This window comes from Oncorhynchus mykiss, chromosome 6, assembly GCF_057628025.1.
Source record: "Oncorhynchus mykiss isolate SJ-2025 chromosome 6, ASM5762802v1, whole genome shotgun sequence".
In the NCBI taxonomy this organism is placed as follows: domain Eukaryota; kingdom Metazoa; phylum Chordata; class Actinopteri; order Salmoniformes; family Salmonidae; genus Oncorhynchus; species Oncorhynchus mykiss.
The window spans coordinates 23,239,635-23,255,960 of NC_143027.1; the positions used below are offsets into that span (position 1 = coordinate 23,239,635).

At 44.9% G+C, this 16,326-nt stretch overlaps 1 protein-coding gene across 3 annotated transcripts in view; it reads left to right on the forward strand.

Annotated features, from left to right (window-relative positions):
- The window catches only part of LOC110525518 (homeobox protein cut-like 2), a 116,796-nt gene extending 100,657 nt beyond the window's left edge, over nucleotides 1-16,139 (forward strand). Inside the window, exons 5-22 of one of the 3 annotated variants that reach the window (XM_036979644.2) lie at nucleotides 602-742; nucleotides 1,533-1,680; nucleotides 1,904-1,980; nucleotides 2,065-2,131; nucleotides 4,787-4,835; nucleotides 5,638-5,742; nucleotides 5,971-6,162; nucleotides 6,254-6,312; nucleotides 6,411-6,459; nucleotides 6,701-6,800; nucleotides 7,132-7,773; nucleotides 8,339-8,440; nucleotides 8,644-9,479; nucleotides 9,900-10,065; nucleotides 10,239-10,535; nucleotides 10,772-10,960; nucleotides 11,164-11,440; nucleotides 11,603-16,139. In XM_036979644.2, coding sequence (XP_036835539.2) covers nucleotides 602-742; nucleotides 1,533-1,680; nucleotides 1,904-1,980; nucleotides 2,065-2,131; nucleotides 4,787-4,835; nucleotides 5,638-5,742; nucleotides 5,971-6,162; nucleotides 6,254-6,312; nucleotides 6,411-6,459; nucleotides 6,701-6,800; nucleotides 7,132-7,773; nucleotides 8,339-8,440; nucleotides 8,644-9,479; nucleotides 9,900-10,065; nucleotides 10,239-10,535; nucleotides 10,772-10,960; nucleotides 11,164-11,440; nucleotides 11,603-12,422 — 4,316 coding nt within the window. In that variant the 3' untranslated portion in view covers nucleotides 12,423-16,139. The other 2 variants (XM_036979645.2, XM_090237270.1) reach the window with 2 other exon arrangements.
- Nucleotides 16,140-16,326: the final 187 nt, after the last annotated feature.

The following is a 16,326-nucleotide window of genomic DNA, read 5'->3' on the forward strand; positions in this document are numbered from 1 at the left end:
ACCTTCCAACAGGACAACAAACCTAAGCACACAGCCAAGACAACGCAGAAGTGGCTTTGGGACAAGTCTCAATGTCCTTCCATGGCCCAGGCAGACTTGAACCCTATCGAACATCTCTGGAAAGACCTGAAAATAGCTGTACAGCAATGCTCCCCATCCAACCTGACAACTTGATAGGATAATGGGACAAACTCCCTAAATAAAGGTGTGCCAAGCTTATTGCGTCATACTCAAGAAGACCTGAGGCTGTAATCTCTGCCAAAGGTTCTTCAACAAAGTATTGAGTAACGGGTCTGAATACTTATGTAAATGTAATATTTCCATTTTTTTATTTGTAATATATTTGCAACAATTTCTAAAAACCTGTTTTTGCTTTGTCATTATGGGGTATTGTGTGTAGATTGAGGAAAAAACAACAACAACATTATTTTTAGAATAAGGTTGTAACTTAACAAAATGCGGAAAAAGTAAAAGGGTCTGAGTACTTTCCGAATGCACTGTACAAGCTTTTGAATTCTCTTTATTTGTGAGTGGCTGTTTTGTGTGGAATGGTTCATAGAATAATAGCAAATTCCTCTCCATCGTGTGTTTTTGCTCTCAGACCCAGCTCCTGTGCTGGAGGCCACACACACCCTGGAGGAGAGGCTGCAGCAGCTGCAGAGTTCGGCCCCAGACAGTGAGGCCCTGGTCAGGGAGGTCAGCAGGCACTGGAGGAGACACCTGGAGTGCTTTAACAAGCCAGGTCAGTGCCATTGCCACAGCACTCACCCCAGAATGGGCCCAGGCCCAGCTCACTGCTGCTTGTGTGTTCAAAGTTGTAAAGCATTTATTTTTCAGATAAAAACATCTAGAAAGTGGTTTTGTTGTGCAAAAACACACTATAAGCCACACAAGCAGGGTAGTAAAACAGAAATTATTTACAAATCGTCGTTTCGTTTCACTGTTCCCCGACGTCTTACCTTTTTGTCATTAGTAAATCCAATGTGAAACGTAATAACTATAGTATCCTTAACTAGCATTGAAAAAGTCAATCCATTCTTCTCTTATTAAAAATCTCTCTCTAATTTCTGAATCACGCTTGTAAAGTCAATAGGCTATAGTAGACTATGCTTTGGCGGGGCAGGTAGCCTACACACACAAACACTGGCAAAGATTTTCAGCTGACAGGCAGACACTTGAATAAGTTTCTAAGTGACAGAGTGAGGGATTTGCATAGGTGCTTTGTTGTGTATTATTTGTTGTGTGACTGGGGAAAAAATCACATGTTCGTAAAAAATAACGTTATTAACCTGTTCCCATGCTTTTAAAATAACGTTTCTGTTCCAGAACGGTATCGATCACTTTTGTTCCTGATTCTGGTCCTTGAAAAATGACGTTATTTTCCGGTTTTCTGTTCTGTTCCCTGAATCGTTTCCAACCCAAGTGCACAAGGATGTCTCTGTTCCATGCACTCTCTCTGTGGCCCCTCACTTCAGATGACTACAGCTCTCATCTGTACTCCTCTCCCTCTCCTATCCTTCTCTTCTCCACAGACGACACAGAGGACGGCCCAGCAGCAGCGTCAGGAGCTGTGGAGGCATCGAGCCGGACCGCCTGTGTGATGACTCCCAAAAGCAAACAGGCCTGCAGAGCCACATGCTCACCTCAGCAGAACCACCAGATCCAGAGTCAGGCAGAGGGGTGAGAAACACAGGCCTGGTCCTCGCCTCCTTCACACCCCTGTGTATAATAACCCCTGTGTATGATGTGTATAATACAGACACAAATTAGAACAGCCCTCATCAGTCATACTGTACAATGAAAATAGACCTAGATGTAAACAGAATGCAATGCAGTATTGTGTGCTGTATTCCTGAGAGTCTATTAAAGTGTGGTCATCTTAGACATTGTGTCTTCCTCATAGGAAGGCCGAAGACGCAGATACCACTCTGGCCGACAGACTGGGTGAGGCCGAGGAGAGGATCAAAGTGCTGCATTCATGTGAGTATTTTTGTCCGATGGTCCTTTCTGGACACTGTGAGGCGAAAGGACATCATGACTAATGGCCTTCCTTTATCTTTCTAGCTCTGAGCACAGCCCAGACAGACCTACTGGACCTGCGGTGTAAATACGACCAGGAGAAGGCCAACAAGTAAGAGCCTGGCTGTCTCTCTACTCTATGTCCATATTGTCCTCTCTGCTGCTTCTCTAACATGTCCATACTGTCCTCTCTGCTGCTTCTCTAACATGTCCATACTGTCCTCTCTGCTGCTTCTCTAACATGTCCATACTGTCCTCTCTGCTGCTTCTCTAACATGTCCATACTGTCCTCTCTGCTGCTTCTCTAACATGTCCATACTGTCCTCTCTGCTGCTTCTCTAACATGTCCATACTGTCCTCTCTGCTGCTTCTCTAACATGTCCATACTGTCCTCTCTGCTGCTTCTCTAACATGTCCATACTGTCCTCTCTGCTGCTTCTCTAACATGTCCATACTGTCCTCTCTGCTGCTTCTCTAACATGTCCATTGCAATCCTTCACTTTTCTCATGGTCTCTCCATCTACACTACTGCATGTCCCTACTCAGCCCACCTATGCATACACCACTATGCTCAGCCGTCTCTCTTTAGCCATGCTTGCTCTACCCGAATCAACACATGGTCACTCCCCCACTGTAATGTACTGTACCCATTTCCAGTCTGAACCCTTAGAATGCCATTGTAAAAACAGACCTAGGCTGCATCTGAAATGGCACCCTATTTCCTTATAGTTCACTACTTTTGCCCAGAGCCCTAGGCGGGTAGTGCACATTATAGGGCAGGGTTCCCCAACTGGCATCCCACAGGTGTTTTTATTTGGCCCCACAATTTTTCATTGTTGGACATAAAAGACTGTAAAAGCTCTAGGTGATTTTAGATTTGAAGAGACGTGATTATACAAATGTAAGCAAGGTTTGAAATTATTATGTTTTTCAAATATGATATCTGTTTGGGCTTCTTGCGGTCAATTTGTAGTGTAAAAATGATTTACAAATTGTTCTGTCCCCCCGACCATCCGCTTAAGAAAAACAATCGTCCCTCTACTGAATGTAGTTGATGATCCCTGATATAGGGAACCATTTGGGACGTTACCGTGGTGTGACTCACCCACTAATGCAGGTCTATGGATGGGAGACTCTGTGTTGGCCTCCTCTGTCTGCAGCCAGAGCCTTGACACGCCTCAAGAAGGATGGCTCCATTTAAAGATTGCTCCAGAAATATTCTACCTTGTCCTGGATCTGTGAGCGCAATGCATCCAGCTCAACGGTTGAAATGAATGTGAAGTTGTATGACGGATGTCGATACACATTAAAAGTAAACACACCTTTGTTTGGGTTGTGCTGCGGACGGAGCACAGTGAGCCGGTGCTAATGGATTTTCTCCCAGGCTTAATCCATGGTGAAATTGAACTGGAGTTTCCAGACCCACCACCATCCATTCTGCTTGATTTGAAACATTTTCCATTTGACTCCCCTCTCATGTTCAGCAGCTGTTCACACTGACAGCTCTTTAGCTCCCTGTGAGGAAGAGGAAGGATGGTTGTGTGTTGGTGCTTGGGCCACCGGGCCAGTGCTTCATTTGTGAATGGCTGGGTTTGTAGTTAATGAATAGGTAATGAGTTATACATCCTATAGGGGTTGACATATGAGTGGGTGTTGTCCTCAACTGACTGCAGTAGTCTAATAGGAATACTAAATACACAACCCCCTGGCCCATAATCACCACTACCTCTCTCTCAGGACTCATCCCCATGGCTCTGTGATTCCAACTTTACCTCATCTTACTCTCACTGACTTTTTCCTTGATGTTGATAATTAGGGTAATTTGGCTACTTTGGCTGATTTTGAGTATCTGAACAGGTAATCAATATAAAGCATTTTTCCATGCTGCACAAGTTCATTAAATCTATGTGACACCTCTTACCTTTTTCTGTCAGTGTGGTCCCATCTATCATAGGCTTATTGGCGTGGCCTGGACACTGCCCAGAGCCCTATGAGTCTTGGACTGTACACCAGCACAACACTACCACTAATTAATATGGAGAAATATTGGATGATTGGGCATTTTAAAAGTCTTGAATTTGGGGTTCTAACTGTTGTTAACCACACAAAATGTTGGAAAGCAATGCTTTGTGACTATTCAGAATGGGTGATGAGTTAAGTTGTTTGTGTCATTAATTTTCCTAAAGCAAGCCCATAATAACCAGCAGTGAGATGAAGGGCACTGTGGTTGCAGAGTGAGGTGAGGAAGAACATGGTTGGTTTGAAAAGAGTTTGTTTGATAGTGAACAAGATCTCTGATTTCCTCTCAAAAACACATTTAGTGAAACGGAAAGGGGTTTCTTTGTCCTGAAAAATTCCAGAAATCTATGTGCATATTTTAATCAATCTCACAATCCTCATTAATTCATTTTTCTCCACCTTTTGAAAATCAAGTCCCATGTGTCTAAAAAGAAACTGTTGAACTTCAAACAAACCTCATGAATAATCTGGCTGAGCTGCTATTTAAATTAGACTTCTGATTGTTAGATGTATGGAGGCATGTTGGGATGCAATCTCCAAAGAACTCTGAGTAGGGGTCAGACAGGCAGTCCAGGGCGCTATGTGAGGACGGATGCTTTCTTGATGTTGTGTGAAGACGGGGTCAGTGTGTGATTTACTGTGAATCATGTAAGAAAAGTGTGTAAAAGTCAAGGAGGGTGTATAAATCATACTAAACTATGAGATAGCCCCCTCAGTAACCCACTGGCTGGTTCTGTGTGTGTTCCAGGGTAGAGGAGGTCAGCGTGATCATGATGAACCTTGAGAAGGCGAACCAGGTGAGTGAGACCTGCCGTCCTGTAGGCAGCCCTCTGATTGAGATGCTCATTCGTTAAGGTAATCACTCCTGTAATCAAGCCTCCTGTTTTAATTAGACACCCTGCATCCTGCAGCCCCCATGCCGCCTCCTCCCCTGCCTCCCACTCCCTGAGCCCCTGTGATTAGAGACAGAAAAACCTGGCCCCCGTCTGTGGGTGCTCCACGGCAACACTCAGTAGAGGACAGGAGAGACTGCCGAGCGCGATTGATGTCGGAGTGCCATGAGCTGGGGCTCTTACTTACCTCATTGCCTTGATTGCTATATTTCCTTCCTAGTGATTTCTCTTCTCTCTCTCTCTCTCTCTCTCTCTCTCTCTCTCTCTCTCTCTCTCTCTCTCTCTCTCTCTCTCTCTCTCTCTCTCTCCTGTTCCTCTATTTCCTTCTCGCTCTCTCTCTCACTTGCTCGCTCTGTCATTTGCTCTCTATCCTACCCTCTCTCTCCGCCAGCAGCTCTTAGATAAATGTTCTCAAAATGAATCATTAATTAGCAGCCTGAGTGTGACAGAGCAGGTAAACAGTTTGGGAAGAAAGTGCGCTGACTAAACAGTCCTCTCAGCAAAATGGAGTGGTAGATGCACACTTCTGCTGGTGGGTGTTGTCTCAACCCCTCTTCTATTTCTTTTTTTGCTGAGGGTCTGTCCTCTAATTTGTGTTTCTGTTCTCTTCAGGACCAGTTCATCTGTATATCTGCTGAGTGACTGACAGATTGGTTGTGTCAGTGTTTTGTTGTGTGAGTTGTTATTCTGTGATGTTTGGTTGTAGAAAGCGGAGATGGCCCAGAGGCAGGTGGAAAGGCTAAAGGAGCAGCTGGCCAGTGCCCGGAGCACCACCCCAGGCAGCTATAATCCACCAGAGGGCACTAGTGGGGTAAGACAAGACCACATCCACTTCCTCTTTAGATCAATGTGTTCCTCGATTTCTTCCCCTTCAAATTCATTGACAGGGAGCCAAGTCAAGCTTCACGTCATGGATCTTTTAAGTGTGTGAATTCTGGATAGCAGAATATTAGAATTTTCGCCTTTTCATTAACTTACCCTTCAGCGTCTTTTACTCTTTGACTTTCTTTCTCTCACACCCTGCCTTTCTTCCCCTTAGGAGAGGGATGAGAAGGGTGGTGTGTTGTCATCCAAGTTGGAGGCTAAGCTGATTGCTAAAGACCGTGAGATCCTCAGGCTGTTGGAGAATGTACAGAGACTGCAGTTCGCACTACAGGAAGTCCAGGACACCTCAGCCAATCAGATCATATCGCTGGAACACCAGCTGGCCTATAAAACAGAAGCTATTGAGGTATGTTCTATTGCACACACTCAAATGGCAAGAGGTACCTTCTTGTTAGTGGAGTTTTGTGAAATATGCTTCCTCTCTTTGACTGTTTCAGAGATTAGAAACTAAACTGCAATCCCAGATGGACTATGACGAGATTAAAACAGATCTCAGGTGACCCACAGTGCTTGATAAGAGACTACTAAATGTTTTACACCGTCTTATATACAGGAACACTATAACATTCATACTGTTTTTTTTTCCCCCTCTAGTATCCTGAAGGTAATGAAGTTGGCCTCAGCAAATGGTAGCTCATCCCAGGTGAGATATTTACTAACGGTCTGCTGTGTATTGCGTTGTTGTTCATAGCCCAGTATTAAACAGAGTAGTTTGTTTCAAAATATACTTTTGTTTTCCTCTTAATGTTCCACTGCGGTCAAGGAAGGAAAAGTACAGCAGGGCCATTGAATGCTTTAGTGAGCAGCATCCATTGTAAGGATTTCTACAGCCACTATAATTGATACATCGGAATTTAACAGCCTGTGTGTGTATGTGTCACCAGGAATCTGCCAAGGCTGCAGAGGCTCTTTTGCTGGACAAAGAGGCCTTTCTTCCCTCTCACAAATACCTGATGGATAAGGCCAGAGTCTTACACAACAATGGTGAGGCAACAGTGTCTATGGCCACGTTCGAGGGCATCAAAACCGTGATGTATCATGGGTAAATTGTGACTGACTGATCTACAAATCATATGCAGTAGTTATTTATGATGCAAGGTTATTTGTAGATCAGGGAGTCAGTCTCGACTTGCCTTCCAAGTCAGCTGGTATGTCTATGACTACTAATTGTAGTTCTTGAAAGCTGTTTTGTAGTTTATAGACCCGAGACTAAACAGTGTATGTAAGCTTCACGTAGTGTCGGTGTTGGTTCTATGCAGCTTTAACCCCAGTGGCTGTGAAAGTGCTGTCAAACTGAGTGTGTCTGTGTCTACAGATGAGGACCAATCGGAGGAGTCAGGCAGAGAGGGGGGCAGGCCCACAGGGTCCTTCTTCTCAGTCTCCCAGGTGGATGTGCGTACCTCGGCCAGCCCTGGTCCTCCCACCATGGAAGTCTCGTCCTCTAGCTACGACCTCCCCCGCCCCTTTTCTGTGTCCCCCTGCTCAGGGGGCAGGCTGTCTGTGGACCACGTTCTCCACAAGCAGCTCCTCTGCTCCCCACTTTTCAAGAAGGAAGCCGGCAGCCCCATCATGGCCTTCCCCACCGCCCTGTACGCAGCCAAAGCCGCCCTAATGTCAACCAATCAGGGACCTGCAGGAACTGGGGGGATTGAGGCTGGCCTGCCCAGTGACCAATCAGAGAGTGGGAGCTCCACTGCAGGCGATGATGACCAGTTGGAGACAGCAGATATTGCCTTCCAGATCAAAGAGCAGCTGCTGAAGCACAACATTGGCCAGCGTGTGTTTGGTCACTACGTGCTGGGCCTATCACAGGGCTCGGTCAGTGAGATCCTGGCCCGGCCCAAGCCCTGGAGGAAGCTGACAGTGAAAGGCAAGGAGCCCTTCATCAAGATGAAACAGTTCCTGTCTGATGAACAGAATATTCTGGCCCTCAGAACCATCCAGGTCCGACAGAGAGGTGAGTGGACTGGACAGTGGTCATCCTGAACCACAGATATAACAGCAGATCACTGGGTGTGTCAGGAAATACTGGAAATACCCAGCCATGAAAACTCACTTTCTAGACTGAAAGAATTGCAGGCATTCATTTAAAAGCATTTAATGTGCTAAAACGGAAGGTTGTCTGCAGATGTATTGCGGTAGCAGTGTTTTCATTTCAGGATTTTATTAGTGCTGAGGGATAGAGCAGTATTGCCCACTCGTCTCTCATGTGGTGTGTTTTGAAAGGCTGGTGGTGTAGTTTCTGGACCTCTCTGCGGTTCAACCTTTTAATCTCCTTGGCCTGCACCTCAAACTTCTTCATGGCTTTCTCTCCCATGTTTGTTGTGTTACTTTTAAACTTTGTTTTCTCCCCAGATTTCAGAGCTTTTGAAAGTTGAACTTGCCGTATACTGCAACCTCAGATGCCAAGATCTCAAAGGCAGCCATTGATCTACCAGTCAAAAGCAACGCCTTGTAACTGCTCTCTGATCAGCCATCCCACTCACCCCCTTTCTCTCTCTCTGTTACCCTCTCTGTGGCAGGGAGCATCACTCCTCGCATCCGAACTCCTGAAACTGGGTCAGACGACGCCATCAAGAATATCTTGGAGCAGGCCAAGAAGGAGATCCAGTCCCAGAGAGGAGGTGGGTCTGGAACAGGTTATACATCTACTCTTTATTCAACTGTGCTAGGTCAGGTGACATTTAGATTATCATTATTTTGGTGTATACATTTTGACAGCAATTGGTTTTGATGGCAGTTAAAGTTTTTGAAGTTGGTGTGGAGTATGTATTCATAGAGTTGTGTGTAACGGTGGGTGTGTTGTGACTGTGTGTGCGCTCTGCAGGTGACATTAAGTCGTCCCTGGGCAGCCCCTCGGGCAGGAGCAGTAACGGAGCAGACAGCAGCTCAGACGACACCATCAAGAACATCCTGGAGCAGGCCAGGAGGGAGATGCAGGCGCAGCAGCAGGCTCTGATGGAGATGGAGGTCTGTGGCAGGGCCTCTGCCACCAGCGCTGGGCCCCAAGTGAAGCGCCTGGGGCTCCCTGAGCCCTCCAAGGGCCTGCCCCTACCCACCTTCATCAAACAGGAGGAGGGGGGCACGGTGACTATGTGCATGGCCAACCCCATCAGCAGCCCCCAAACCCCCCTCAGTGTCCTCTCCCCTGCCGCCTTCGTTCAGAACATCATCCGTAAAGTCAAGTCAGAGATCGGCGAGGCAGGGACTTACTTCGACCAACACTGGTCCGTGGAGCGGGGGCCCATAGGCATGGTGGGCGGCGTAGGGGGTGGCAGCTCTCAGCCCTTCACCTCAGTGTCTCCCTCCCTGTCCTCTTCCTCGTCCTCGGGCCCCTCGGCCCTGCCCCGGTTGGAGAACGGAGAGTGTCTGCCCAACAGTGAGGAGGCGTCTGCGGCCGAGGAGGACACTGGCTCGGGGATGATGCAGTCTGTGGAGGTGAAGGTGGAGTCAGACGTGTCAGTGAGTGGAGAGTCAACTGGCCGTGGCCTGGCCTACTACCCATCATATATCCCCCGCACCCTGAAGCCCACCGTGCCGCCCCTGACGCCGGAGCAGTATGAGATGTACATGTATCGCGAGGTGGACACCATCGAACTCACCCGACAGGTCAAAGAGAAGCTGGCCAAGAATGGCATCTGTCAGAGGATCTTTGGTGAAAAGGTGTGTTCACTTTACTTTGCTGTACTAACTTCCTTACTTCGTCCTGATTTGTCTGTCCATGCTTCATCTAAAATGGTTTGCATTGTTTTTCTGTGACTCTTTTATGCCTTGTAGCATCATACAACTAAGTAATTAGCAAGGCTTCTTTTTAAGTAAAAGATGATTCCAGAGCAAAAGCTTTATTTAATTGTATAGGTTGTGTACTACCGCCCTCTAGTGGTTGTAGATATGCAACATTTAAAATAGTTCTCAAACTGATTTTCGTCTTGCAAAAGAGTGTATGAATTAGACAAACTTTTCTCCCCAAGATCTTTATCACCTTGAGATTCATATTCACATTAGAAATAACTTTTTACTATTTACTCCTGTTTACTCTATTTTACTTGCTGACTCTTATCCTGTTTCTGGTGTCCTCTCCAGGTGCTGGGTCTGTCTCAGGGCAGTGTGAGTGACATGCTGTCTCGGCCCAAACCCTGGAGCAAGCTGACCCAGAAAGGCAGGGAACCCTTCATCCGCATGCAGCTGTGGCTGCTGGATCAGCTGGGACAAGGACTCAACCAGCTCCCCAGCCAGAGCCTCTCTCAAGGTGGGCCACTCCATATCACATTGCAACATGGACACATTTATTTAATAGAAGTAATAGTTTGTATACATTTAAGTTCTGGTCAATCAGTTGAATGGATAAGGTCTCTTTGCTTCTTTATCTGTTTCTCTAACTGATTATATTACCCTCTGATGTTTTGTGACTTCCGCCCATAGATAAAAGCCCAGCGACGGCCCAGTCGTCGCCCTCCCTGCCCCCCAGCCCAGAGGAGAGCCACCCCAGCCCGCTGGTGGAGCCCGTCAGTCTGACCCTGGAGAGCAGCAAGGAGAACCAGCAGCCTGAGGGCCTGGTGAACCCTCACCCAGAGGGAGGGAAGTCCACCCCCAGTCTGCTTTCCCTTCACCAGCCCCACACCCCGCTGGGCATCCAGGAGCTGGTGGCCATGTACCCAGAGTTGGACACATACGCTATCACCAAGAAAGTCAAGGAGGTACTGACAGACAACAACCTAGGTGAGTCTGTTAGTGTATCTTGATATGGGTTTTTAGAAATGAGTGTCTATGTTCTGGTGAGTTATTGATATGTGTTGTGGTTTGGTCTGACCACCTGACTAGGAAAAACCCTGAGTCTTAGTTATGTCATGTGTCTACTAGGTCAGCAGTGTTTAAACAGATCTACTTTGTGTGCTCTGTTTGGGAAATGTGTTAAGGTGTGTGTTTACACCTTTTTGTTTGTGTGTGTGTTCTAGGCCAGCGGCTGTTTGGGGAGAGTATACTGGGCCTCACCCAGGGCTCAGTGTCAGACCTGCTCTCCAGGCCCAAGCCCTGGCATAAACTCAGCCTCAAAGGCAGGGAGCCTTTTGTCCGCATGCAATTGTGGCTCAACGACCCGCACAATGTGGACAAGCTGAGGGACATGAAGAAGATGGAGAAGAAAGGTTGGTCTATTTACAGCATGGTATCTGGTGTTCTGTTATCAGGGTTAGCAGTATGTGTATTTGCTGTACCTGCTCATATACAGTAGAGCACTGAGTGTACCCATTGATGTATGTACAGCAGCTATACTGTGTGATGTATTGATTCATGTTATTCCGTGCATTGTCATTGAATTCTCTAACTCTTTCTCTCTCTGTCCTCCCAGCCTATCTGAAGCGGCGGTATGGACTGCTGAGTACCGGCTCAGATAGTGACTCTCCCAGCGCCAGCTCTGAGTGTGTGAGCCCCGCCCTGGTCTCCATAGACCTGTGTCCCTACAGCCAGGTGAAGAAGCCCAGGGTGGTGCTGGGGGCTGAGGAGAAGGATGCTCTGAGGAAGGCCTATCTCCTGGAGCCATACCCATCCCAGCACACCATTGAGATACTGGCCTCCCAGCTCAACCTCAAAACCAATACCGTCATCAACTGGTTTCACAACTATAGGTCAGACATTGCTTCAGATCCCTACCCCCAGAGGGACTAGAATAATGACATTTGATCAATATAGCACATGGAATTACTAACAGAATATTTGAATGCTTGTTTTGGATGAATGAAATACACGGCTCCTTCCAACTGTTTGTTTGATTGTTGTGTTTTTCTAAGCAGGTCCAGGATGCGACGGGAGGTCCTCATGGAGGGTCTCCAGGACAACGACACGGATGCAGAACACCATAGCTACTCTCCCTCGGTGACACAGAGCCCCACCTCAGACGGGGATGAGAGGGGTCTGCTGCACCCCACTGGACGCACCCCCCACCCCATCCTCCCCCTCAGCGCCAACACAACACTGCCTCATGTCAAACAGGAGGCCAGTGAGGGAGAGGAGGAGGAGAGGGAGGGCTTCAACGGACAGTCTAAGATCCAGTGTTTCTCTATGGGCGTCCAGTTCCCTCAGTTGAAAACGGAGCATGGGGACCTGATGGTCGGCTGCCAAGAGCCCCACCTGGCTCCACACTATATTCAGAGCCTGAGGCAGGAAGAAGGGATGAGTAGCCAGGCTCAGGAGCTCTTCCATGGGGAGCTCTCCATAGATGGCCCCCAGAGAGCCAACCAGTCCAGGCACGAGGGTGACAACTCCAGCAAGTCTTTTGTAGACCCAGTCAGCTTCAAGGCATCATCGGAGCCCTGTCGCAGCAGCCTAGAGGTCTCCCTCAACTCCCCCTCCGCTGCCTCCTCACCCGGCCTCATGATGTCTGTCTCCCCTGTCCCGTCTTCGTCTACACCCATCTCCCCATCCCTGCCCAACCCACCCACCACAAGCACCAACCACAGCCTGGACCCTAATCCCCTGCCTCCCATCCAGAGCCCCAAGCCCAACAAGAGTGTTCAGAGACGCACTGAGAAAATGGCCAACCTCAACAATATCATCCATAGGCTGGAAAGAGCAGCTAACCGGGAGGAAACCCTGGAGTGGGAGTTTTAGGCCCCTCCCTCCCTCGACATTTCCTCAGTCCTGCTGAATCGCACCGCACATGGGAGACTCTCAAAGAGAAGCTTCCTGAGCACATGGAGTGGAGCCTGGCTCCTCAACGCCTGTGCTCCCTGTCTGATCACACTAAATAAATATCCCTTTCGGAAAACCGGGGGAACCAGAGCTAAACTCTTACAGAAAAATTCCCTTAGAGGACTTTTAGAAAATAAAAAATATTTATAAATGTGTTTTAGGTTTTTTGATAATGGATACTACTTTGAAATATATGTAACAGCACTAGCTGTTGTTTTACCGAATGGACTCTGACGTAAAGACTTTTGCAGCTATGGTGTCATGAAATGTACACTGAAGTTGTGTAGATTGCCACTGGGTGAGATTAAAAAAGACCCCTGTCTTAAGCCATCAAAAGCACTATAATTATTTAAAAAGAGACTGACCAAATTTGCTACTTTTTGAATAGCAATTTTTCAGATTTTGTCTGTAAGACGGGACTGTTTAAGTCAAGTACCGTGAAATTCTACTACTGACTGAGAGATAGTCCTTTAAGACTCTAAATATTCAACATCTCGTATGTACCTGGTTTCTTGGTTGTATGTTTTGAAACATTTGTAACAAACATATAAAGTGTGGTTGTACATGTTGTAGAATTGTCTGCAATAGCCTTCTGAACCTGATGTAGCATGGTACTTCACTGACCCTGTTATCCTCTATAGTTAGTCACCTGTGATATACTTGAGCAAACATTTGTGAGGAAAAAAAAAACATCTGCAAAAAATAAGAAAGGAAATGTAGAATCTATTTAGTGTATTTTGTATTTATTTTGTATCATTGAGGTTTACTAGGCAGTAAATGAAACTCACTACACATGAGCACAGTTTACATGATTTATTTCAGACTGCTCTCGTCCTCTAAATCACTGGTTTCAGACTATAACGGGCCAATGCACACCTGGTTACCTCAGTTTTTGTTGATGCAGATCATGCCATGATTGTGTTGTTATTCACACTCATGACCTTCCAACCTTTGAATAAATGGATTAAGATATGTTTGAGTGATGTCTCAGACAACAATGGAACCTGATAATCTTCTAGTGAGGAGTCTCAGGCAAACATGTGCATTGAGAACCCCTGCTCTTGGATTACAAAGGACAACATGCTTCATCCTCTGCTCCCTTTCTCTCCATCCTAATTCTGTCCTTTCAGAGACTCATGCTGTTCCTCCTGCATTCATGATCTTGTTCTTAGCTCAGTGGGCAAACACAGTCTTGAGTCATTCAAACAACTCTGGTTTGATTACATGGTGGAAACATACTGTAGAAAGAAATAATGCACTATAGAGCACTGACAAGTCCCTCTGTTTGGCTCTGTCTGACTGGATTAAAAATCTGAAAGCATGCAAATGAATCCTGATGGAAAGAACATGATACAGTATGACCAACATTTGACTACATTGAATTCAGTTAGAATGTACATTCTATGACACAAAACGGAATTGATTGTCTCATTATCCTTGCCGCTGGCCACTACTGTATTGAATATATTAGTTTTGTCATGCTTGCAGTTTGTTATAATCTTCTGTATTTTCCTTCTGTTTTGTACTCAACCATTTTAATAGGTCTTCAATACCTTGTGTATGAACTACTTACAGCACTTAGATTTAAATAATTGTGAGGATTCAAGAAATGTAATTTTTAGTGTCCACAAGTGAGTCTTTGCCTTTACTGTATCGTTGAAATTGGTAGTAAACACTGTCTAACTAGTTCAGAGGATTTGGATTGTATATGTATAGATATATAAATATTACACATTTACTGAAAATTATATCTTATGTTATTGAACAAAATGTGCTGCCTATATCGAAATATAGTGTACAGATTTATTAAAGGGATCATTCTTCCAAATTACAAAATGATATTGCTTACAGGGTAAGGAAACCAGTCTACGGACAAGGAATGACAGTAATCCATGCTTTGGCTTTATTTCCCTGGCACTGTTATCAAATGTTAACCTTTTAGCATTTGTGGCACAAATCCTATTCAAGTCATGTTACCGATATTAGCATTTTCGCACATCATGTTCAAATCATCTATAAGCAGCAATTTCACTATACTTGTGCACGTGACAACTTTTTGTTGAGCTTCACAATCAATTTGAGATATTTTCAGATAATTTGGACATGATGCCAGAAAAATGCTAAAAAGAAATAAATCCCATCCAAACAACTAAACCAAAGCATAGGTTGCAGCCGAACCTTGTCCGTAGACTGCTTACAGGGTAAGGAAACCAATATGTCATTTTGTTATTTTGGGGAACTATCCCTTTAACTAAAACCCATATGAGCCAGTTCTGGTCTGGCAAGCTTGCCCATGTTTTAGACCTTCTCTCAGGGTAGTCTTGCTTCTTAAAGCTTTACTGAACCAGTCGCTTTCATAACTGGCAAACACAATAATTAATGAATATAATAACAGAATAATCAGTAGACAGAATGGTTCTGCCATATGTTATATGGGATTATGGAAGTTTTAACTATGGGAATGCACATGGAAAACTAATGGTTGTTTTTTGAGAGAAATGGCAGGCTATTTTGTAATCCATTGGTACAATGACAATGTTAGGTCATTTAATATAGTGTTTTTTGTGAAGCAAACAGGGAGAGGTAAAAGTATAAAATTGCTGACATCCTGACAGAACTGACTCTTCCATACTTGCTGAGCAGATACAGTATGTGCTTGACACTTCAGAATGACACTGTATACCTCTAAGGATGAAATGGGGAATCTGGATATCCTATATTAATCTATGATGAACTCTCCTTTATTTTTACAACTCATTTTCTATATCAGTGATACTGTGTATGGGAGTACTTAGAAGTAACATTTCTTGTATGAGATCTCATCGTCTTACACAGAAGAATTGACAAATACATGGCTGAAAATGGAATTGATTTACACAGACCCTTATGGACTTTTACATATTCACATAAACCTAATTTAACTGTTTGAATTTTGCATGCAATTTCATACTGATCACTTAAAAGGGGAATAGACTGTTTTGTATTATTGTTCTGGCGCATTGACATTGAATCAGCACTTATCCCTTTTTACACTGGTGAAACCATGCATGTTGCAATTGGCAATTTTTGTGACAGACACAATGTGTTATATATTCAACTGACTGAATTGACTCTTTGTAGTATTCGCAAGACTGGTTTAGTCATGTGTGAATAAGATGGTGAATTGAATGAAAACCAGACTAAACAAAGTCCCTCTGAAATGTTCTATCCCAAATCCCTAAGTAAAAAGCAGACATTTAGAAATGACTTTTTATCCCATATCAATTAAGCCTCATGATTTTTCTGGCCTTGTTGATAGATTGTGATTTGATGGTCATAGACCTCTGTCACTAAAAGGTGTAAAGTGGTTGAGTACTTGGGTAAGCAAGGATGTAATTGTTTTACTGAATTACCTATGAGATTTGGGTTTGATCATAAAGGGATTCCAAATGTTGTTTAACAATATGTGCTCTGGCGTCACCTCTCCTGTCAAAATTATTGTAATTAAAACCTGTTAATACAGATGAGGTGTTCAAACGGCTAACATCTCATCATGTTTCAAGGCATTGGAAGCTGTTAAGGAATGGACAAAAATATACCAAGTCTTGGATTCACATATGTATGAAACCATCATCCAATACATTATTGAATAAGATCCTATGTGTGTTGTGTTTTTTGTTACCACTTTAGGCATTACAAATTAGTCTCAGTTTTTGGAGTGCTCACACACAGGGAAAATATCATATTCTAATGTAATTTTTTCTGGCAGTAGTTATTGATGCTTAAAATCAATCAAATCAAAATGAGTGCTTCAGCTTGATCGTTTCTCAATGCTAAGTTGGTG